Source organism: Arachis hypogaea, chromosome 14 (genome assembly GCF_003086295.3).
Source record: "Arachis hypogaea cultivar Tifrunner chromosome 14, arahy.Tifrunner.gnm2.J5K5, whole genome shotgun sequence".
Taxonomy (NCBI): Eukaryota; Viridiplantae; Streptophyta; class Magnoliopsida; order Fabales; family Fabaceae; genus Arachis; species Arachis hypogaea.
Genome location: NC_092049.1, coordinates 142,424,441 through 142,449,441, shown reverse-complemented (window position 1 = coordinate 142,449,441; position 25,001 = coordinate 142,424,441). Strand labels below are relative to the sequence as shown.

At 32.6% G+C, this 25,001-nt stretch overlaps 3 protein-coding genes across 3 annotated transcripts; 2 read left to right on the top strand and 1 right to left on the bottom strand.

The window, feature by feature from the left end:
- Positions 1-3,363: 3,363 nt before the first annotated feature.
- LOC112798226 (LEAF RUST 10 DISEASE-RESISTANCE LOCUS RECEPTOR-LIKE PROTEIN KINASE-like 2.4) lies at positions 3,364-6,721 on the top strand. The gene is made up of 3 exons (XM_029297683.1): positions 3,364-3,555; positions 4,947-5,745; positions 6,666-6,721. Exons 1-3 carry the CDS (start codon positions 3,364-3,366, stop codon positions 6,719-6,721), a joined length of 1,047 nt encoding a protein of 348 aa, XP_029153516.1.
- Positions 6,722-7,504: 783 nt separating this feature from the next.
- Positions 7,505-11,574, bottom strand: LOC112798220 (receptor-like kinase TMK2). Its single transcript, XM_025841442.3, has 2 exons — positions 9,467-11,574; positions 7,505-8,805 (listed from the first exon to the last, which is right to left on the bottom strand). The coding sequence occupies exons 1-2, from the start codon at positions 11,316-11,318 to the stop codon at positions 7,613-7,615; spliced, it is 3,045 nt and encodes a 1,014-aa protein (XP_025697227.2). The 5' UTR covers positions 11,319-11,574; the 3' UTR covers positions 7,505-7,612.
- Positions 11,575-20,952: 9,378 nt separating this feature from the next.
- LOC112795491 (uncharacterized) lies at positions 20,953-23,950 on the top strand. Its single transcript, XM_025837421.1, has 6 exons — positions 20,953-20,982; positions 21,119-21,299; positions 21,766-21,872; positions 22,738-22,823; positions 22,938-23,028; positions 23,685-23,950. Exons 1-6 carry the CDS (start codon positions 20,953-20,955, stop codon positions 23,850-23,852), a joined length of 663 nt encoding a protein of 220 aa, XP_025693206.1. The 3' UTR covers positions 23,853-23,950.
- Positions 23,951-25,001: the final 1,051 nt, after the last annotated feature.

The window sequence follows — 25,001 nt, the reverse complement described above, 5'->3', positions numbered from 1 at the left end:
GACTTTGTTGGCATTATCCATTGAAGCTGTACTCTCTGATTTTTTACAATGAAGCAAAGCTACAGATTTGTACTTGATTGATTCTCCTATACATATCTCTAAATGTATTTACACAGCATGACTCAAAACCACGACGAAACAAAGCCTCCTTCTAAGCAATGGGTTTGTCAAAAAGCTTAACATCCATGTTCACATTCTAATACTTCTTTCCTCCTATTTGCTATCATAAACCAGGTTCATGAGCCCAAAAAGCATCTGAATCCGGACAAAAGAGAGAAAAATCGTGGATTTCTCTATTTGCTATGTGCCAATTGACAAAGCGAGCTTGTATCGACTTGAACAGAAAAAGGATGACCGGAAAAAGACAGCATTTATCATCTTCCCTGCAAGATCATATCCAAACTTGAAAACAAGGACCAACATAAAATATACTAGAAGCAAAGCAGAAAGCCCATCTAAAAGCAGTTTCTCAAAGGAATAAATAAATGGAGTTATTAAAATTTTTCTTCTTTCATCACAAAGACAGTGCTTTATCTGTGATAACTCAAAACTCCAGGAACAAAAAATTATGAGGGGCATCCAGCAGTTATTGGCAAGTGGTGGGCTACTGGAAAGAAATAGATAGAAGCTACAAACCCAAATTACCTAAAGTGGATGGGACCTTGGAAATTTGGCATCTCAAGTATTGCTCTATGTTAAAATGTCTATAGTGGACAAATGAAGATGGCACCAATTTACTCAGACCATGCTTACATCAGTACTGTCATAAGCTTACATCTTAGGATTATGCTTGATCTATTAGAACATGTTGTTCATTGGAACCTATATAAATTTTGAAATACCATCCTTCTTTTCCAGAACAAAAAATAAAGCATACTCAAAGTTGTTAGCTATTTTCATTTTTTTTAGTAGATAACATTCTCTCGGTGAAGGTTCTTTACTTGTAGAAAACAACAAATTAAATGCACACAAATTGAGGATTCACCCAAAATTCAAGAATTATGAACATAGAAATCCTATAGGTGTTGACAAAACAACAAAATCAATGTGCTAATGAATTGTAAGTTGAACAAGCATCAAAATATAGCCAAAAGTGCCTCATCCAAGAACAGTGTGCCTAACATTTTCGCAATTTAATCTTTATAGTAGATACAACACATAAATAAAATGCAAAACATTACATAGGCATTCAATCAAGCATGTGGTGTGCAATGCAGAAATTCAGCATAATCAAGCAATTTTCAGCGGAATTCAATCCATAATAGCCATAATCCAACACTTGCAACTTAACAAAGATCTACTAAACTAATCCTAACCTATCTTAACCGCTTAAATCCACTAACAACATGCAAATTCTAACTAACTAACTAATTAAAGAAAATAGACTAGAAAGCAGAGCAAAGAGAGAACCTGAGGTGATGACTAGGGTTCTTGAAGCAGAGAAACGGGAAAAGAATGCAGTGATGATTAGGAGCGTGACCCTTTGACCGAGCCCCTGTCTCGACAGGGCAAGCGCCGGCGCCTCCTGGAAGAGAGTGTCCTCACTGCCACTGAGGAAGGCGTGTATCAGCCCAAGACCAAAGAGACTAGGGCTGCCTATGAGGCCATGCTTAGTGTCATTCAACAGCATCTTGGCCGGCAGCCTCTCAGCATTGTTCGCGGCGCGGCTGATGAGATTCTTGCAGTGCTCAAGAATGATGCTGTTAATAATCCGGATAAGAAGAAGGAAATTGAGAAGCTTTTGAATCCTATTCCTAATCAAGTGTTTGAGAGGCTGTATCCAAAATAGTGTTAAATAAAATATAACTATTTAGGGTCTGAAAAAAGATTGGGTTTTTGGCGTGGTAACCTAGCTAGCTAGATGTGATACGAGGGAGAAGCACTCCAAAACTGAAATATCCGAAAATTAAAAGGCGATTTTGAATAAAATTTTAATTTTTGGCGCAAAGTAAATGAGAAACACGCTTGTGAAACACGCTTGTTTTTCTCTGTCTTTTATTCTATCATTGATGAAAATTCTTGTTGTTTCTTATTTCAATCTTTCTCATAGATATGTTGATGACACCATGAGGATTGGAAGGGACAACAAGGGTAATATCCTTGTGCTGGAAAAAATTGAAGATAGAAGTCGTAATCCTCAAGGTTAAGTAGTATTTTATTTACGATAAATGTTGGGGTGACAATTCTTAAAAACTCATACTTTGACTCATCACTACATCATCATAAGATAGAGTGTGGAACTTGCTTTGATGGTGGGTTCACTCTTCATCCATCCTTTAGTGAATGAATAAGGAGTTAAAGATGAGTTTAAAAAGGTTATGTCGTCTTAACATAACTCGATATGTTTGAGTTAGACATGTATATTTTTATTAATCCATTTTTAAGTATTTTGTCCCCTTTTTTTTCTTGATAGAAACTAGGGGTGAAAATTTGTGATATGTTGATTATAACTATTGTTGCATTGCGAGTATTAGTACTCACTAATGGTAAAGTAATTTTACCAAATGCATTTTTTGTAGCTTATGCATATTAAAAGTTACTTTTATTTTGATTTACCAAACATAGCTAATACAAATCTTGAAAAGTTGAAGTTTTATCAAATGGGGCCATAACTGACTCATCTAGACATCTACTGGACAAGACTTGGTTGTTATAGTTTATTCATAGATTTTCTTTTTCCTGTGTTGTTTTTTTTCCCTATATTTGAAGGCTTTTGAGTGTGGTTTATTATGATCTTTGCTTCATGCTTTCTTTAGTTATTTACTTTTTTATGCTTCAACTGCGTTTTGAATAAGTGGTCCCTGAGTAAAATCTTTTGGACAGCCTTGTACTCCCTACAAAGTTAAAATTTGGAGTCCGCACTGCGGAACATTCCCTAACTTATACAGAGATTTCGTGCAGGAAGAGGCGAAACACCAAGAACCAAAGGACAAGGTGGCAGCGATGGCGATGGTGAGGAGGCAAAGGATGTTGGAATGCGAAAAGGAAAACATGGAGAAGAAGCCCTTCATGGACATACAAACTGAGATCAAGAGATTCAGGCAAACAACACTTGATTTGATTTTCATTTTTAGCATTCAGCAACAATCGTTACAAATCAGTAACAAGTAATCCCTAATCACACTAAACGTGAAATCAATAAAGCTAAACAAAAATTTCAGTAATGATTTGATTTCTATTTTTAGCAGCAGCAAGAAAATTTCAACAAAAGCTTCAGGAATTAAAAAAAGAGCAACAGCACAAAATCAATTATTTGATTTTTCATTAACCCAGTCACAGTTTCACATTAAAAAATCAACAACAAGGCATAAAAGGAAGAGAAGAACCGAAGTAAAGGCAGTGCCGCTAACCTTCGACGACGACATGGACAGTGCCCGGCGAGACGACAGCGAGTGGCGACATAGCGGCGAGCTGCTCCAAGTTCGAGAGAATCCAGGGAGGACGGGGACAGGGGGAAGGAGGACGCCGAACTACGAGAGAGGAAGCAGAGGCGCCGACAGCACGGACGGCGGCGGCACCGCGGCAGAACGGTTGCAGGGAGAACTTAGGGTTTTGGTAGGGTGAATTTGGAAGGTGCTATGGGTTCATACTTCAGGTGATAGTGATATATGATTCACGTATTGGGGAAATGGGTGGGTGCTAGGGGAAATGGGTGGGTGTTACTTGTTAGGGGGAAGGGGTGGGTTTGGAAAGTGGATCAGACCATTTTTTAAGTCGGTTTTTGATTGAACCGATTAGACCGGTCGGTCTGACCGGATTTTAGAATATTGAAATTGGTTTTATTTTGGTTAATTAAAAAATTTTAAAAAAATTGGTTCACTAAAAACGTCCAATAATATGACGACACGTAGGCGTCTTTATAAAAAGACATTTTCTACAACTTTATGGGAGCATCCCCCTTCTTTTAATGGTGACTAATTTAGTTGGACTTGGCTGACAATAAAATTTATGCGTGTAGTGATTTAGTTAGACTTGGCTGACAATAAAATTTATGCGAAAACAACTAGGGAACCAAAAGCATATCAGCCAAAAACCAGCCAAAATGTGTTTGGGCTCCATGAAAAATCGGGTTTTCGTTTGTGCTCCGTGATTCCAGGAGCAGTTTTCAAACATATTATTCAAAAAGTGATTCTAATTAAACGGTTTTGTTTACTTTTTGGCTAATTACTTTTTGGTTCCATATACTTTTCCAATTTAGCGTGTAGTATTATTTTAAATTTATTATTCATAAAAGTAAATTTATTTTTGTTTAGTCGCATACTGTTTTAGTTCAATCATACTCATTTATTCTATGTTTTTGTTAAAAATAATATGTAATTTTTTTGTTTAATTTATATTTAAATTTATTAGATTTACTAAGAGACTATTTTCCTAAACGCTAATTATGCTTATTTTGGGCGGTGACAAGATCCCTTTTTAGATATATACTTGGATATATACATAGAGATTTTCAGGATTTGGAAATTCTTATCAAATAGACAAATATTTTATATAAATAATAATGGATTAATATGCATAGTAAAGTGTATATAGAAACCAAATGCATGAAGCACTTTCCGAATTAGATTTTATCATGGTAACAGACTTAAAAGAATTTTGTTGTTCCTTTGCTTTAGTATTTAAAATATCAAACTTGTAGAATCGTTTTTAAATTTTTACCAGCTCAAAATAAAAATTATGAGTGATTGAATTTTTGGTCTATGTTTCTTATCAAATTTTCTCAAAGCATTCAATTTATTATTTGTAATCCATCTCCAGTTCTTGCATATATATGTACAGGCTTAGCAGCAGCCAGTGTTGGAATTTTTGTAGCATGTGTTGTGGTTATTTATAAAAGTAAGAGTTTACGGAAAATCATGTTTAAAAAGACAATGATTGACTGCAAAGTTGAGGGTTTGATACAAAGTTATGGGTTTATGGTGCAAAAACGATATACTTACTCACAGGTAAAAAAGATGACCAATTCATTTTGTGAGGAATTAGGAAAAGGAGCATTTGGTGTTGTATATAAAGGTAGTTTAAGCGATAATCGTCAAGTAGCAGTGAAGATATTGAAGGAGTCCAAAGATAATGGAAAAGAATTTAATGGAGAAGAATTGAAGGGAGAAGAATTCATAAATGAGGTTGCAAGTATTATTGGAACAGCTCATGTGAATATTGTCCCATTTTTAGGATTTTGTTACAAGCCAAATAAAAGAGCTTTGATTTATGAATTTATGCCAAATGGTTCTTTAGATAAATTTATTAATGAAGAGGTGTGTAAGTTGGATGGGAGCAGACTCTACCAAATTATAATTGGCATTGCTCGAGGACTAGAATATTTACATTGGAGATGTAATACCAAGATTTTACATCTTGATATTAAACCTCAAAATATTCTTTTGGATGAAGATTTTGTTCCTAAAATTGCTGATTTCGGACTGGCTAAAATATGCACAAAGAAAGAGAGTATTGTATGTCTACAACGCGTAGGAGGAACTGCAGGATATATTGCACCAGAAGTATATAGTCAAATATACACTGAAGTTTCTCGAGTTTCTCATAAATCTGATGTGTATAGTTATGGAAAGTTGATTCTTAAAGTAATGGGAGGAAAAAAGAATTATAATAATAATGATCTACATACCAGTGAAATGTATTTTACAGATTGGATTTATGAAGAGTTGGAGCAAGATAATTTTTCAACAAGATGCTTGACAGACATAGATGATGAGAATGATTTGACAAAGAAGATTATTTTGATAAGTATGTGGTGTATTCAAAAAAATCCATCAGACAGACCTTGCATGAAAAAGGTGATAGAAATGTTAGAAGGACCACTTGATTCTGTCGCGTTTCCTCCAAAGCCAGAAAATTAAAATCTTCAGATATAGCTTTATGTAATTGTTGTGTAACATATTTCTCATGACACCACTCTTGCATGGTATCTCTTTTTCTCAAATGGTGTTGTTTTGTGGAGCTATAAGAACTTGTTAGACGTGAGAAAAGTGAAGCTTCCCATTTGTAAAATCTGTCACAAACGGAACTCTTTAATATAATGTGATTTAGTGTGATTTTACAACGTCGATTCTCAAATTTCTTCATATAATACATAAAATGAATAAGATTACAATTTTACTCTGTATACAGGTCAAGTAAACCATCCCAAATACTACATTAGTTTGAGTATCTAATGTTGTCTCTGTCATTGAACACATTTATCATTATATTGTATCTTACATATGAATTTCAAAAGTCTAAAACTAATATTTGAGTTATTGTTGTCTTGTATTCACTCTAGTTTTTTATCTATCCTTTAATTTTTCTATGATGGCTACTCTGCATGTTATGTAGAAATAATGTTTAATGATATTTATATTTTTTAAGAAAAAAAATACCTAACTAGTTGAATATTTAAGTTCCTATATACACGTATTATGTATATACTCTATAAAGTCAAATTAAACTCGACAATATGTTTATAGGTCTTAATTACTATCCTTTTCTTTGAAATTTCTTGTATTATCCCTTTAATCTTGTTTGATTACTTCATTCATTTTGCAAAGTTAATTAAACACATACACTCCGATCCTCTGCTATTTTCTAAAATGGCTTCTCTGTTTGTGATGTTCCTCCCTCATAACTCTATTCTTCTATACTTAATGATGCTCTTGATAATGATTCAGATTCCTCTTTACTTGAACTATTTGAATATGGGCCTGGCAGTAAGAATCTTACTTAACGATCCTCTTGATAATGGTTTCTCCAACTCTATCCCCGGATTTTGGTGGAAATATTTTGACCGGACCGATGTCAGAGTTTGATCACTCTTCTTCATTGATAGTGACTACATTTCTTGTTGAACCTCCAAATCTTTATGTAATTTATTTATTAGAGTTATTTTCGTGGCTTAATGCAAAGAACATTTGCAAATATGAAACTTTAAAATAATATAAATACCTTAAACAAGGAAATATTCTTTAACTTCAAGTTAACTGATTATAGAAGGGAATGAGTATGACTTTAAACCTTCATATGGTACCTAGGATGATACTTCATTGGCAATATAAATTCATTTCGAATTTCTCCAGCGCAGAGATTTGGAGTAAGATTTCCTTTTTATGCAGCATATTACTCTCTGATTGGGAAATTCACATGAATTGCTTATTGCCGTAACTTATTCCTACTCTTCTTTATTGTTTGCTCATTGATAATATAAAAGTAATAAGATAGTGAAAAAAGCAACTAGGATTAGCGATCAACGCATTTTACAATTTCTTTGTCGAACTTCTAGTGACATGCAAAGCGGGAATGGTAACTATTAGAAAGGGTAAGAGAAAGCAGTAAAGAAAATGTTTAATAGCTGTTTTTAATAGGACAGAGGCATGTACCTGGTTTTAATTAATAGCTTGTTCAATAGGATAGAATTTCATAGTGTGATATTTAGTCACTTCGGAAGCAACAACTAATAATGCTTTATCTCATGATGCATGGATCTAGTTTTAGTCACTCGCTCAGAATCACCTTAATATAAATCATCAACATATATATTTTAGGTCTATATGAGAATAACATTAAACATAATGTTTAGCTTCTCTCAAATACAAAAAGTACAAGATATTTTACAATCATATTAACATGAGACATTTTTATTGATCTCATGTATGGAACTACTTTCCTCTGTGGTTGTTAAAATTGTCTCATGCTTGCTACTAGAAGATGTATCTAAAATTTCTAACTGACACCTTTCAGGAGAATACAACACAGGCTTTGGAGGAAATGGTATGGACTCAAGTTCTCCATGCAACATTTCCACAACTTTACTCATTGATGGTCTATGTGATGGATTTGGTTGAATACACCACAAACTTACTAATATAATCTTCTTTATCATATCATTATCTTCATCTGAAATATCAGCCTGTTGTCTACCGAGAATATTACTTTGATCAAGATCTTCATATATCCAGTCAGGAAAATACATTTCATTGCGATGCGATTCTTTATTGTTGAAGTTTTTTCTTTTTCCGAACATCTCAAGAATCAACATACCATAACTATATACATCAGATTTATCAGAAATTCTACCATATGCTCGACTAAAGATTTCTGGTGCAATGTAACCTGGAGTTCCTCTTGTGCCTAAAATAGATACATTACTCTCTTTCTTTTGACAGATTCGAGCTAATCCAAAATCTGAGATTTTTGGACAAAAATGTTCATCTAGAAGAATGTTTTCAGGTTTTATATCAAGATGCAAAATTTTTGTTGTACATCCTTGATGCAAGTACTCTAACCCTTGAGCAATACCAATTGCAATGTTGTACAAAATGCTCCAATCCAAACTGCAAAAAGATTCGGGAGATTTTGCTTTGTAGATGTATTTATCTAGAGAACCATTAGGCATGAATTCATAAATGAGTGCTCTTTTGCCTTGATCATAACAAAATCCTAAAAGTGAGACAATATTCACATGAGATATCCTACTAATACTAGCAACTTCATTTATGAATTCTTCCCCGCTTCCCTTAGATTCACTTAATATCTTTATCGCAACTTGACGACCATCAGTTAAACTTGCTTTGTATACAGTGCCATATCCACCTTGTCCTAGTTTATCACGAAATGAGTTTGTCATTCTTTTCACTTCAGAATAACTAGATCGCTTTGGTGCCAAAAAATCATAACCTTTTATAAAATCCTCGATGTTGTGGTCATTGTATGTTGTCTTGAAGATAACTCGATGGATTAAATGAAGGCACCTCTTGCGGTTATAAATAACCAAAACAAGTATTATAATAACTCCAGCACTAGTTATCGACATAACTGTACATATGCAAAAAATGGAGAACAATTACATACACTAACTTGGATCTTTAAAAGAATATAATAATCACAATAAGTATGAATAACATGACAGAAGGAAGTATTATTATTATTATTATTATTATTATTATTATTATTATTATTATTAATAAGTAGAAGGAAGTAGTATAGACATAAAAATACACGACAATTCTTATTTTTACTCTTTTTTTTTTGGATAAATCTGAAAAATACTACTAATTAGCCAATATCAATTCATATAAATCTTGGATTTATTTTGAAATATTCAAGTACTTTTTTTATTATTTTTTATTATCTCGGCATCTAATGACCATCTTTTTATTGTTTTCTAAATAAAATTTTGAAGATGGACAGAATACTAACATGAAATTTGAGAAACAAATATCGAAATATCAAGTTAGACACATGAGAACAGAAACAAAGTTAAAAACCATGGAAAATCAATAAAGCTAATGCTACTAAAATAGAAAAAAGGAACTAGCTTAGTAACCGTTAAATATGGTTTGATTTGCAAATATGTAAAAGATAATTTGTAGTATTGTTTTTTTTATTGAATTAAATAACTAAAAACGATAATTTAAAATTAAAACTTTTCACTAAAAGATTCTTATATGCTACATGCAAAGGTAGGTGGAAGTACCTGTAATCAAAGCAGTTGAGATTCTATTGTGGAAAGCATTAGGAAAATCATTGTCTGTGGCAATAAAGTTGACCTTTGGTGAGAATTTGGGAATATTTCCAGCAAGGTGGTTGTTAGAGACATTCATAACTTCAAGTTCAGGCAATGTTGTCAATCCTTCTGGTATTTCACCCGTCAAATTATTCCCATCCAAATACAATTCCCGCAAATCTGTTAAATTGGCGAATGCAGGTGAGATTGTGCCCGTCAATTTCAGATTTGATAAATTCACCATTCTGATCTTATTTTTGTCATCACATATAATGAAACTCCAGTTTTTACAGGCATTATTTCCTCTCCATGAACGTGCCAACATAATTGGATACTTGAATTTCGCAGCAATTTGAAGCAAAATGGTCACTTTGTGATCACAAGGTCCTGGATCTTTGTGACAGAAGCCATTTGTGATGTTAACACCAAGATTCTCCATACTATCAAAATCACTGAAGGTAAGATTTGGTAGAGGACCTTGCAAAAAGTTATAGCCCAAATAAAGATATTCCAAATTTTGAAGAGCGATGAGCGAATCTGGAACCACACCTGTTAATTGATTGTGACCAAGTTGTAAATCTTGTAAAGAAGTGCAACGAGACATGTCAGGAATAGGTCCTGTAAACGAGTTCCCTTGAAGCCAGACTTGAGATAAGTCGAGCATGTTTGAAAGGACATCAATCGGACCCGAAAACCCGTTACCCTTCTGGTTATTGAGATGCAAGGTGGCAATCTTGGTCCCTCCGAAAGACTCTGGCAAGACACCGCTGAGGTTGTTGTTGGAGAGAAGAACAGTCTCCAAACTTGTCAAGGAGTCAAATATTTCTGGTAGAGGGCCCACAACATTTGTAGCAGCAAGTTTGAGCTCTTTCAGTTCTGTGGACTGAATCAAGTCGGGGAAGGTCCATGGTGCGAGGTTGGTGTTGTTTTCCAACCACAGCCACATCAAAGAGGGTAGACCCTGGAAGCAACCTTGGGGGATGGAGGTAAGGTTGTTGTTGGAGAGAGAAACGGTAATCAAGTCGGGGAAGAAATGAGATAAGTTTGGTAGGGATCCCATGAGATTTGTAGCCTGGAGTAAGAGGTAGGAGAGTTTGAATGAGGAATGAGTCAAATCGAGGGGGAAGGTCCATGGTGGGAGGTTGGTGTTGTTGGCCAAAAAGAGGCCATCCAAACTGGTTAGGTTGTGGAAGCAACCCTCAGGGATGGAGGAGAGGTTGTTGTTAGAGAGATCAAGCCGGCTCATACTCGGGAAGGAATGGGATATGTTTGGTAAGGAGCCCATGAGATTCGTAGAAGAGAGGTGGAGGAAACGGAGTTGGGAGGAGTGAGCAGTCAAATCGGTAGAAAAGCTCCATGGTGGGAGGTTGGTGTTGTTATTCAAGATCAAGTACTGCAAACTAGTAAGACCATGGAAGCAACCATGAGGGATGGTGGTGAAATTGTTGTAGCCGAGGTCCACTCCTTGGAGGAAGGTGAGGTTGGCGAGGGAGGGAACAGGGCCACTGAGATTATTGTGGGAGAGATCGAGTACCGTGAGTTGGGAGAGGGAGTCGTTGAGGCCTGCAGGAACTGTTCCCGTCAGAGACATTGATCTGAGCTCGATCTCTTCAATCCTTCCACTTTGATGGTTGCAAGTCACGCCAATCCACTGGCACATGTGAGTGGTGTTGGACCAGCCAGGGGGTTTGAGTGCATTCAGAAGCTTCAACATGTATGCACCTTCATCATCGTTGGACTCCACACAACCCATGATGCACACCACAACCATACACAAATTACTAATAATGCCATTTTTCCATCTTGATTTCAGGTATGCCATCTATGATCAACAAACAACTTATTGCTTGCTACCTTTCACTAGTACGTCCATGCTCAATCCCACACATGTATAAAACAAGGTGGATACTACAATGAAGATGGCAAAAATATCTTCTCATGAAGATGCTTTGGTTAAAAGTGTGGTTTATTTATTTAGCCACACTTTAAACAAAAACAACACTTTTATAAATATCAAAATCTAACCATACAATCCATCATCCAAAGGTCAAAAAGAAATATACTCATATGAAGACAATTATGCCATCTTTATTGTAGTATCCACCATAAAACAAACCTATGATGAACAACTCAGTCCAAACTTTTAACTCATAAAAATGCTATTTGCAAAAGACAAAAAGTATTGACTTATAATTTATTAATAAGTATAGAAAGTTAATTTCTAATTGGAAAAATTTAGGGCCATCAACTTTTGTAAATTCTGGGTAGCATGTAACCAGCAAAAAAAAGTAAAAAAAAGTAAATTATTAGATGAAATCTCACACCATTAAAATCACTATTGATAGTTATTTGATAACTATAAATCACAAAAGTTACTAGCCTCTAGCACTCCTCTTTTTAATTAGTTAATATTGATTTTTTTTTATTATCAATAACATTGTAAATCTCATTCATTTTGCATTAATTTACCTTTGTCATCTTTATATTTAAAATATATCTAACTAAAAACTAATTTTATCATATATAGCATTTCCTTTGCTAATAAGCTGGGCAAGAAATTTTCTCATCAGTACGTAATTCTTTGTTCTTCTTTAAACAGGCTATAAAAACACTTTATGTGGTTTAAAATAATCTCAACTAATTTTTTTTGTTTATAGTATTATTCTTTTTTTAACAATATTATTCAAACATTATATCAAAAATAATAATATTTTTTACTTTAAATGTATTTAAGTAACAATAATAATGAATATATCTTATTAACACAATTTTGTTTTTGGGGTCGAACGGAAGCATTTTCGAATAGCAATAATTGTTTGTCTATGAGGCCACATTTTTTGCTGTTCACCTTTATTTGTTTTTCTTTTTTTTTTCGTGTACTAAAGTCATCTAAAAAGTATGCATTATCTTGTTTTCTTTTTCTTTACAGAAAAATTATTTCTTCCTTTTTGGTCGTGAAAGAATGCAGTATTGTTGTTGTGGACGTCTATGGCCGTGGAATAAAAGAAATAAATGTGCAGCACAAAAGTATACATTATCAGTATAAGTATAACAAAGCTGAAGGGTAATTTAGTTTCGATTGGTGCACAAAGATTTCCCTTATCTATTTATTTTACTTTTGATTTAGTTATTGGTTGTTGTAGTGTTTAATTGGTAGTATTTAATTTATCAAAAATAAATTAAAAATTAATATTTATTTTAAAAAATATAAAAATAAATTATTTTTAAATATGTAAAATTTATTAAAAAAGATAAATTAGATAAAATTAAAACACCATGTAATAGACAGGGACGGATCCAGAAAATTTAGTGTGGAGGGGCCGAATTTTAGATATTTTTTTTTCATTTCATAAAAATAATTAACATATAGTTATTAGAGTTGATTTTTCAAAAAAATTATCAATATATATATATATAATTTTAAATTTTTTTTACAATTTTATTTTTAATATGATAGTTACATAAAAAAAATATAACAATATCAATAGTACATTATAAAATTATAAAGTACCAATAATTTATAGCGTGTTTAGTTAAAAATAATCACATATCTTATTAATTAAAATTAATTCTTTCAAAAATTTTTTAAAATTTGAAAATAAATGATAAATTATTAATTATTTGAAAGACACAATACCTTTATAGAATACAAGAGATAAGATATTTTTATAAAAGTTTTTCTTTCAACAACATAAATTTAAAAGAAAATAAGTATTTTTTATAAGAAAAGAATATCTAAAGTACATAATGTGATTACCAAAATATAACTACGCAAATAAATATTAATATAATAATATAAATTTTAAATATGTTAATATAAAATAAACAAATGATTTTTTATATAAATATAGAAAATATTATATAAAAACTAATTTAAAAATTACAAAGACTTGAGGGTATGATATTAAATTAGTTAAATGAAAAATATTAGTGAATTAAATAATTAAGACATAAATCTATTACATAATAAAAAATAATACATATAAAAATACTAAATTATATAATATTTTTTATTTTTTTAAATACATATCTCATATATAAATATAGTTTCTAAAAATTTTGGGGGGCCGAGGCCACTACTCGTCCCCTCTAAGTCCGTCCCTAGTAATAGACATTATAAAATTTACCTTAGTTATTTGAAAAAAATTTAAGAATTCATAAAATTTATTATTTTTATTTAATACTTTTAGTTATTAAATCTAATTTTTTTATTTAATAATATATTTTTAATTTATATTTTTAAATATTACTGACCGATAATTAAAAATAATAAATTTTCACCCACTAACATTTATCTAATCATTTTACGGCGGGCAAGTGATTAATTGCGTGTATGAGATTGTAATAAGTGACACAATTACAATAATAATATTATATAGGGCGCGCTACATATCTATGTAACCATGTCATCAAATTGATCCAAGTAATGACAAGTGTAAACACGCGTTTGAAAACTCTTCGTTACTTCGCGTTCATTATAAAAAACGTTACTTCTTTCTCAACACGAAATCGCTATACGAAACTGTTCCTTTTTTTCGAATTTCTCTCAAAATTACTCAAACTTCAGTCACGTTCTCTGTAAAAACTACTACTGGAGAATAATCGCGAGAAGATTTGACAAGGAATAACAAAAAACGAACAAAAACAGCAACAGAAATTCACCTCCCTCCTTCTCCTCATCATCCTCCTTCTTTTTCACGTTCCTTCTTCTTCACGTGTTTTCTCCTTGTCTTCATTCTTCTGTTATTATTACTGCTGTATTTTTTTGTCTTTTCCTCTTTCTCTCCTTGGTGAAGAAGTAGTAGAAGGTGAGGAGGAAGAGTTTTAAATTATGCAGAACAAAAATAAACCGAAATGGCCAACTCCACTGAACCGAACATCATTCATGTGTTGAATAAAACGTCATAAATATTTAATCATCAAAAAAAATATTTCTACATGGACAAGGACTCAATTGAACACATTAACAATTAAGTAAATCAAAATGAATAACTCCACTGAAGCGAGCAACATTCATGTGCTGAATAAAATGTCGTAAACATTCAATCATCAAGAATAACATTTTTCCATGCAAAATAAGTTAACTGAACACATAACAATCAGGTGAACTGAAATGGTCAACACCACTGAACCGTACCGAACATCAATCATATGCTAAATAAAACGTGATAAGCATTCAATCAATAAGAAAAATATTTTTGCATGCACAAGAACTCAACTGAACACATTAATAATCAAGTGAATTAAAATGAACAACTCCACTTAACCGAGCAAAATGTTGGTGTTGTTGGCAGGGACGGACCTAGGTTAGGGAGAGAGGGGGCACTTGCCCCCATTAGATGATAAAAAATTAATAATAATTATATATAAATAGGTAATAAAAAATTAATAATAATTATATATAAATGAATATATTTGATTCTATTATTATATTATTTTTTTATATTAAATTATAAATTATTTTTTTTGAAAATTACGTTAAAAAAATATTTTATTAAATTTAATATGTAATTATATATATCGCATTAAATTTAATTTAGTATAAAAACTAAAAAATAACAATAATAAATAATGAAAATGTTCTTTTTAAAATAGTCAATTAATTAATTACTAAATCGATGCTTAGTTTTTTAAATATAAATAAATTTTTTTAAATTAGTTGAGATAAAAAAATTATTTATATATTAAATAATAATAAATTTATAAAAAGCTGACTTTTAGTTATTTAACATTAATTATTTTTTAATTATAAAAATTTTTAATTTTTTAGAGACTTGAGGATTTAAATCTTAAGATAAATAACATAATTTTAAAAAAAATTGACTGATATTGATTGAAATTAGTTGAAAAAAATTAACTTTTTAATTGAATTCTAATTCATATTCTTTATTTTAACTCTTATACATAATTATTATAAATATAAGTAAAATTATTAGTTTTTTTTATGTATATATATATATATATATATATATATATATAATTTTAGTTTCAAATTATAAATATATTGATATTTAAAAAAAATTATTTTAGTGTATTTTTGTCCTCATTATAAAAATTTTCTGGGTCCGTCACTGGTTGTTGGTGATGATTATAACGAAAGAAGAAGAAGAAGAGCGCGAATTTAAAAGAAGAAGGAGGAGGAGGAAAAGGAGGAGAAATACTATTCTTGTTGATTGAAAGTTGATCACCATTTATTCACTACATGAACATTTTTCGGTTCGGTAGCCTTTATGATTTTGATTCACCTGGTGAATGTTGTTCAGTTCGGTGGCCTCCTTTTACTTTGTTCAGTGTTTATAAGATTATTGTGATAGCATGCAGCAATCATTTCCTAGCTTTCTCAACGTAATAACCTCATTCAACTGATTTGAAGTTGAATCATTCATTTTTTCCATTCAGAAGTATAGATTGAAGAAGAAAACGAAGAAGAAGAAGAACGACGGAGCTTATTATATTGAATTCAATGCAGATCAATAATAAAGAATGCGAGCAGAGAAGAAAAGCGCGAATAGAGGAGAACGACGAATTTTATTTGGTTGAAGAAGAAGAAGGAAAACGCGAAAAGAGAACAAAGCTTACGTTAAAAATGGTTTATCATGCAGCAGAAGGTTTACGTTATATACGTTATATGAGGCGCATGTATAATAACAAACGCGTAAGGAGGTTGGAGAGGCGCGTCTCTGATTGAAGTTACTTAGATAGCTTGGATGGAAAAATTATATGGATGTAGAGCTTTTCCCTATTAGATATTAGATGAATCTACAAAAAATATATCAATTCTTTTATTTTACTTTTGTACACTTCAATCTCGTCTATGCTTTTCTTTCTTTTTTTCAATATTTTCTCTTTTACTTTTTATAAAATCTTGTCTAACTTTAATTTTTTATAAATTCCCTAATCCACAATTTATGTATAAAATATGCGAATAGTGTAAGCCTAATATTATGTTTTTAAGTTGTTAACCTAAAGTGCAGGTAAATGATCTTCTTTAAAATGAATCACTTCATTGGCGTGGTCATTATCACCAATGCTCCTCTATTACTCTTTTATAAAGAATGAGAACGGGAGGTTTGAATGTTTTTCAAGAAAAGTAAAAGTAAGTGTTCCGTTACACCCCAATAACTTTTTGAGTATATTCCGGAGATTGTTTTGATTCATGATTGTCTATGAAACATGCATGAAGCACGAAAATTTGAGTACTTGACTAGGAAATTACTTCTATTTCCCCCTTGTCATAAACTAATTGTGTTTATATACAAGCTTGTTAACTACAAATGGGACGTACTCTGGATTGTTTGTATTATTTGTAAAACAAGCTTAATAAGAGAAAGAATTATCATTAGTGTAGTTTAATGATTAAAGTTAACACAAATCAATCTATCGTAACGTACTGCTCGTTTATGTTAGTGAATTTTAGAAGAGATGGGAAGAGGGGAAGAGGGGAAGAGTTTTAAGTGTAAAATGGACTAAGCTTTATACAAAGGAAAAGTTTAGGGACCAACAATTTTATTAAATTCTGGCCAACCAACAAAGAAAAGTGAGTCATTGGATGAAATCTCACACTAATCTTATACCATTAAAATCATTATTAATGACTATTTGATAACTACAAATCACAAAAGATGCTGACCTCCTAGCACTACTCTTCTTATACATATCCTTTACTCTAATTTGTAACTTAATTTTATTAATAAATGGAGGCTTAAACCCATGAACCACTTTGAAGTAGATAAGCATCTACTGCAAGTGGCTTGGGATAACACCAATCGACGAACCGAGGTCCTAAGCCATCCAATAATCTATCAGTCTCCCTGTCATGCAATAATCCACTGCAATTCACTTCTTGAATACAAGTTAGAATCATTATGGTCGCTGTTAGAATATATTAGGATCAATTAGTTTTGATTAGAATTATTTAGCATATCTATATATTTATTATAAGATATTATGTTTTCATTATTTCGATTTTTTTAGTACATATAAATATATTTTTATATTGTATAATTTTATACAATTTGAATACACATAAACCTTTTTTTTAATGTTCTCTCTTATGTTCTATCTTATCCTTTCTAACCGTTACCATTCCAGCTTGGCATGTCACTAGAAGTTCGACAAAGAAATTGTAAAATGTGTTGATCGCTGAACCTAGTTTGCTTTTTTCATTATCTTATTACTTTTATATTATCAATGAGCAAACAATAAAGAAGAGCAGGAATAAGATACCACAATAAGAAATTCATGTGAATTTCCCAATCAGAGAATAATAATAAGCTGCTTAAAAAAGAAATCTTACTCCAAGTCTCTGCGTTGGAGAAATTCGAAATGAATTTATATTGCCAATAAAGTATCATACTAGGTGCCATATGAAGGTTTAAAGTCATACTCATTCCCTTCTATAATTAGTTAAGAATATTTCCTTGTTTAAGGTGTTTATATTATTTTAAAGTTTCATATTTGCAAATGTTCTTTGCATTAAGCCACGAAAATAACTCTAGTAAATAAATTACATAAAGATTTGGAGGTTCAACAAGAAATGTAGTCACTATCAATGAAGAAGAGTGATCAAACTCTGACATCGGTCCGGTCAAAATATTTCCACCAAATCAAGAGGATCATTAAGTAAGATTCTTATTGCCAGGCCCATATTCAAGTCTGATTCATTATCAAAAGGATCATTAAGTATAGAAGAATAGAGTTATGAGGGAGGAGCATCACAAACAGAGAAGCCATTTTAGAAAATAGCAGAGGATCGGAGTGTATGTGTTTAATTAACTTTGCAAAATGAATGAAGTAATCAAACAAGATTAAAGGGATAATACAAGAAATTTCAAAGAAAAGGATAGTAATTAAGACCAATAAACGTATTGTCTGTTATGAAAAAATTAAATAAAAATATAAGGAAGAGATAACAAATATAAAATAAAGAAATATAAGAGCGAGAGAAACTATTAGTAGTGTATAAAGAGAGAGAAGGGTATTTTATTACTTCTATGTGTGTTCCATATGCTTCATATTACGTTGCTATTTATAAGCACAAAGAAGTTTTACTTTTCAAACATAATTAAATGCAATCACTCTTGGTAAACTAAGTCTCATGAAAAATGGTCATCCACGTCATTCATCCTTATCACAACACTTCCCCTTGGATGACCATTTAGGATTATGTCTCGTTAAAATCTTACTAAAGAAAATCCAATGGGAAAAACTTTAGCGAAGGAAAAATAGTACAAAATCCTTTGTGATGCGGATTGTCTCATTAAAAAAACCTTGTCGAAAAAAACCAATGGAAAAAAACCTGACCAAGGAAAAGAGTACAGTCTCCCCCCTCTTGTCGACATCATTTAATATCTCGAAATCGGCGCATCCAAATCTGATATACCAATCTTTCAAAAGAGGATTTTGGGAGTGACTTTGTGAATAAATCTGCCAGATTATCACTTGAGCGAATCTGTTGGACATCAATTGTCCCTTGATTTTGAAGATCATGAGTGAAGAAGAATTTGGGAGAAATATGCTCTGTTCTATCGCCTTTCCCTTAAGTTGAGCAATGCATGCTGTATTATCTTTAAACAGGATAGTTGGAGCTATCTTATGATCAATCAGTCCACATAATAACAGAATATATTGGATTAGACTCCTGAGCTAAAAACACTCGCGACTAGCTTCATGTATCGCTAGTATTTCAGCATGAATAGAGGAGGTTGCTGCTATCGTCTGTTTTGTGGACCTCCATGATATAGTTATATCACCATATATGAACAGGTATCCTGTTTGAGATCTCCTTTTATGTAGATCAGACAAGTATCCAGCATCTGCATAGCCAACTAATTGTGACTTGGATCCATATGGGTAAAACAATCCCACATCAACCGTCCCATGAAGATATCGAAAGATTTGTTTGATTCCATTCCAATGTCTTCTGGTTGGAGAGGAACTATACCTTACTAGTAAATTCACAACAAATGATATATCGGGTCGTGTATTATTAGCAAGATACATTAACGCTCCAATGGCACTAAGATATGGTACTTCAGGACCAAGGATATCTTCATTCTCTTCTTTAGGACGGAATTGATCTTTTTCCACATCCAAAGATCTTACGATCACTAGGGTACTTAATGGATGTGACTTATCCATATAAAATCTCTTCAAGATCTTTTCTATGTATGTTGTTTGATGAATAAAGATCCCATTTTTCATATGTTCGATCTGCAAGTCGAGACAAAATTTAGTCTTTCCAAGATCTTTTATCTCAAACTCTTCTTTTAGAGTTTTAATAATTGTTGGAATCTCTTCAAGAGTTCCAATGATATTTAAATCATCAACATACACAGCAATTATAATGAATCCTGATGCAGATTTCTTTATGAAAACACATGGGCAAATATCATCATTCTTGAATCCGTTTCTGGCCAGATACTCAGTAAGACGATTATACCACATTCGTCCAACTTGCTTCAGACCATATAAAGATCTTTGCAATTTGACTGAGTATAATCCCTGCAAATATCCATTGGATGGTTTAGATATATTCAGTCCTTCAGGGACTTTCATATAGATATCACGATCTAATGAGCCGTATGAGTAGGCTGTTACCACATCCATTAAATGCATATGTAGTTTATGATATGCAGATAAACTGACCAAATAACGTAATGTTATCGCATCCACTACAGGGGAATACGTTTCTTCATAATCTATATCGGGCCTTTGTGAAAAACCTTGTGCCACAAGCCGAGCTTTGTAGCGTACAATTTCATTTTTCTCATTTCGTTTTCTCACAAATACTCATCGGTATTCAACAGGTTTTACATCTTCTGGTGTACGGACTACAAGTCCAAAGACTTCATGTTTTGCAAGTGAGTCTAACTCACACTACAACATTTTTGGCCTAAGGTAACCCTTATTAGAAGCAACATTTAACAAAAGTTGCTTTAGATAGGTAAAGACAACATTTTTAACGAATTGTCTTTGAGTAAGGCAAAGATAACAAAATTTTCGGCCACCCATAAAAAGAGTTGTCTTTGATATCTAAAACAACATTTACAAAATGTTACAAAATAAAAACTTTAAGACAACATTTTTAAATAAAATACAACATTTTATAAGAATTGTAAAAAAATTGAACAAATAACATTTATAAAGAGTTGCCTAAAATTATTTATGGTTAAAAATTTTAGAGAGAAACTTTTAATCATATTCCCACCAATAAAATTTTTTCAATGAAAAAATAACTTAAACATAAAAAAACAGATGTGCTTCAGTAGTTCCACACTTCCACTTCCACTTCACGCCCACAAGAGCCCTAACATAGCCATTCTCCCCTGCAACAAAGCACACACCATGCCCTTTCTCCCCTCCTAACGGCGACAGCAGATCAGCAGCGTTCAATCGCTGTGCACTCCTCCAAGTACGGCGACGACGCAGTGCTCTCCTCGACGGGTGATGGCGCGATGCTCTCTACAATCCCTAACATAGCCACTGTAACAACGCACCCTTTCTCCCCTTCCTAACGGCGACAGCAGCCTTCAATCGCGGTGCACTCCTCCACATACGGCGACAGTGCGGTGCTATCTTCGACGAGCGACGGTGTGGTGCTCTCCACAAGCCCTAACATAGCCACTGCAACAACGCACCCTTTCTCCCCTTCCTAACGACGACAGCAGCGCTCAATCGCGGTGCACTCCTCTACGTACGGCGACAGCACGGTGCTCTCCTCGACGGGAGCGGTGCTCAATCGCAAGAAACCCCTATCCCTTCTCTTCTCCTTCTTATTCTTCCTCTATTCCTCTGTTTCCAGGTATTTGAGAAAAATGATTTTCATGTTCTTTGAATTAATTCATTACAGTTTACTTAGATTTTAATTTTTAGCTAGTAAATTATTTTGCAATTGTCTGATTTGATGTTCTGTGATGTGCTGTTCTCTGAAAAAACATGAGTTGCTGTTCTCTGAAAAAACTAAAATTCAGTATTTTAGTGTATGGCTCCTTCCAAACAATTTTGGATACTCACATGTGTTTCTAATAAGAAAGTGTTGCTTAAAAGAAGTAATAGCATGACAAAACTTGTAGCAATACTCTTGAAATTATTTTGTTTTCCTTTCGAGCTGCTTTTTCTTTATGATTATGCCGGCAAAACTGAGATCTTGTTAGCAAAATATATATTCCCTCTCAAAACAGAGACTTATAATTCATCTCTTTGGAAAAATGAACTACTTATTCAGTAATTTTCTCAGTTTATTTGCCATGATTTTTGTGATAGATAAGGTGGACCCTCCGTTTGCAGTGCTGTCATAGGAGCCACGGGTGAGCTCACAAGAGGGAAGATTTTTGCGGCTATATTCGCTCTCTACTACAGTGGCTTCCTTTTTCATGTACACTTTTTCTTTCATTCCTGTCTTTAACAAGCTTTGTTCTTTTCCCTTGTAATGGATAGTCTAAAATTCAGTTATGTACTGGTTGCAGACCATCATAATCATTGCTTGCCATGACTTGGGATCCCCCTTTCAGTTATTTCTCCTTTTCAACAGCAATTTTAGACATCACCTTTTTACATGGAAAGCCAGATATACAATGGAATATTCTCAAAAAGTGAAACTCTTGATGAAGCTGATCTTTGCTCTTATATGGACTATTGTTCTTCCTGTTTGCTATGCTAATTCAAGAAGAAAATATACTTGTTATTCTACTAAGTATGGAACCTTGGTTGAGAAATGGTGCTTTACATCCTATATGGTTGCGGCAGCCATATACTTAACAAGTAATGCAGTTAATGTTGTGTTATATCTTGTCCCTGCCTTCTCCAAGTATATAGAGGTCTCTAATAACAAGATATGCAAAGTTTTATCTTGGTGGACTCAGGTACCAAGATTAGACTATTGCTTTAACTTGTTGATTACTTGGACGTGCTATTATTGTTCTATGCCAATTCCAAGGCATAATCTTAGTGATATAACTATGCTTTCTGTTTTATCCTGTAGGATTGGATCTGTTTGATGTTTTTCATTTTCCAAAAATGTTTGATACACTGATTTATATTTGTATGTAATATTCATTTCTGGTTTTAAATGTTTGAATCTGAGTGTCACATTTATTTATCATGTACACCCTCCAAATGAGAAATTTAGATTCTCAAACATATTATTGCTGATGTTTTGACTATATTTTTTTGTCAATTTAGATTTCACTGCAGTTTGCCTTTTATATCAATTAATTTTCAGTTTCTTTGTCTTGAGTTAGGTTCATGAGTATGCGATACTTCTAAATCTGGGCTCCCTTCAAGCAATATCAATGAAAGATTGTGTACTTATATTTGAATATAATCGGTAATGTCTTAATTCCAAATTAATACATTATGGTTACATCACTGTCATCATTTCATGGATAAAGTTATTTGAGTGGACTAAAGCCAAACTTCTGCCTCTGTTGATATTTATTAGTAAAGGAGGGCAAGCTTTTCTGGAGTCATTGTTGCCCAGGTTGAACCCCAAGAACAGTAACGGAGGGCTATCAATGCCATTTGAACTCGAGGTTTGTCTGAAATTTACTACTTTCATTTAACATACTTACATACATAGTACTGATTACTGAATAGGATAAGGAAATACACCAAAACTGAATAGTTGGAGAAATTTTAGAATTATAGCTCAGTAGATCTTTATGGCCATAGTTTTTGAAAAGGTAACAATAAGTTTCGTACTATTGTGGATGTTTGTGTACACAAAGTATACAGATAGGAGAACCTAACCATTTCTTGGCTCTTTAGCAGTGAGTGTCTCTCCTAAGAGTTTTCTTTTGATTTCTTTTATGTTACTGAGGCATCCATTTGTGGTGACACTGTAAACAAGCGGCTGTGAACTGCCATCCATTAAACTATTAGACAAATCACATACATGGAGCCTTTCCCACTAAACTCTAAACAATTTACACCCCACTACAAAATAGATGAAAATCCTCTATTTCATATCCTATAATCTTCGAGGATTTCTTAGTTTCTTTTTCAGAGGGATATTTAATAAATGTATTCATATTTTTCTCAAACATGTTAATATTTTAAGAATTTGGACCAATCTCCATCGACTCATATACCAAATCATGATTAGGTATAGCTAAATTGTTGTAACACTTGAGTATACTTGTTATTGTTAAACTGATGTTTTGACTATATTTTTTTTTTGTCGATTTAGATTTGGCTACAACTTGCTTATAGTTGGATGAGGTTTTCTGAAGAGATAAAGGAGATTCTTGGCACAATAGTAAAGCACAAAGTCCTTTTGGTTTCAAATGAAAAAATTAATTTTTTTTTGTTCAAGTTCATCATGAGAAAAACATGTATTTTATTTGCTTATGTTTAATTTTTATTTGACTTGGTAACTTAGCAAGTATATGTTAATTGATACTTGGAACACCTTTCTATATACATGCAATATATATTATTAGCCTATTCTCCCTATATTGAATAAATTGAATTTAAATTTTTAAATATTATTAGTGTGTGCTATATATCCTTCAATTGTCATTAACAAAGGTAAAAAATATATTGCTTTAGATATAAAAAAAAAAGAGAATCTAAGAAAAACTCAATAAAGTGTTGCTTTAGGTATTAGAAAAAGACAACTGCAAATAAACTTAGATAAGTGTTGCTTTAGGTCTATGAAAAAGGCAACTTAAAAAATTTGGATAAGTGTTGCTTTATGTATACGAAGAAGGCAATTTAAAAAAACCTGGACAAGTGTTGCTTTAAGTATATGAAAAGGCAACATAAAAAAACCTGGACAAGTGTTGCTTTATGTTTTAGAAAATACAACTTGTAAAATGTGTTGCCATAAAATTTTGTCTAAAGTGTTGTGTTTGGGTCCTCTAAGGCAACCCTCATGAGGAGTTGCTTTTTTTTGTAGAAAAGGCAACGCTTTTTGAAGGTTGCCATAAAAAGGGTTCCCTTTAATACACAAAAGCGTTGCCTTAGACCAAAGGTAACGGCCGTATAGCTAACCCCCCAAAAAGCATTGCGTTTTGTCGGAAAGTGTTGCTTTTGATCAAAGATAACACTTTTCCTTATTCTAGGCAACGTTTTTAAAGGGTTGCCTCAACCCGAATTTGTTGTAGTGGATCAGCCTTCATGTTTTCTTCCCATTTTGGCCAATCATTCCTTTGTCGACATTCTTCGACTGATCTTGACTCAAGATCCTTACTTTCATGCATGATATTTAATGCCACATTATATGCAAATATTTCATTGACAATTGTCCTATTTCGGTCTCATTTTTCTCCTGTAAAGACATAATTTATCGAGATCTCGTCATTTTCACAATTTTCAGGTACCTGAACGTCTTCTGACGTTAAAACTATATCAGAATTTTGGACAACTGCATGTGTCTCTACTATGTCTTTTTCAATAGGAATAGTATTTACCTCTTTTATTTTTCGAAAATTTTTGTCTTTGGAACCGACAGGCCTGCCTGGCGTGAATTTGCTTTAGTGGCTACTTGTCCTACTGGGACATC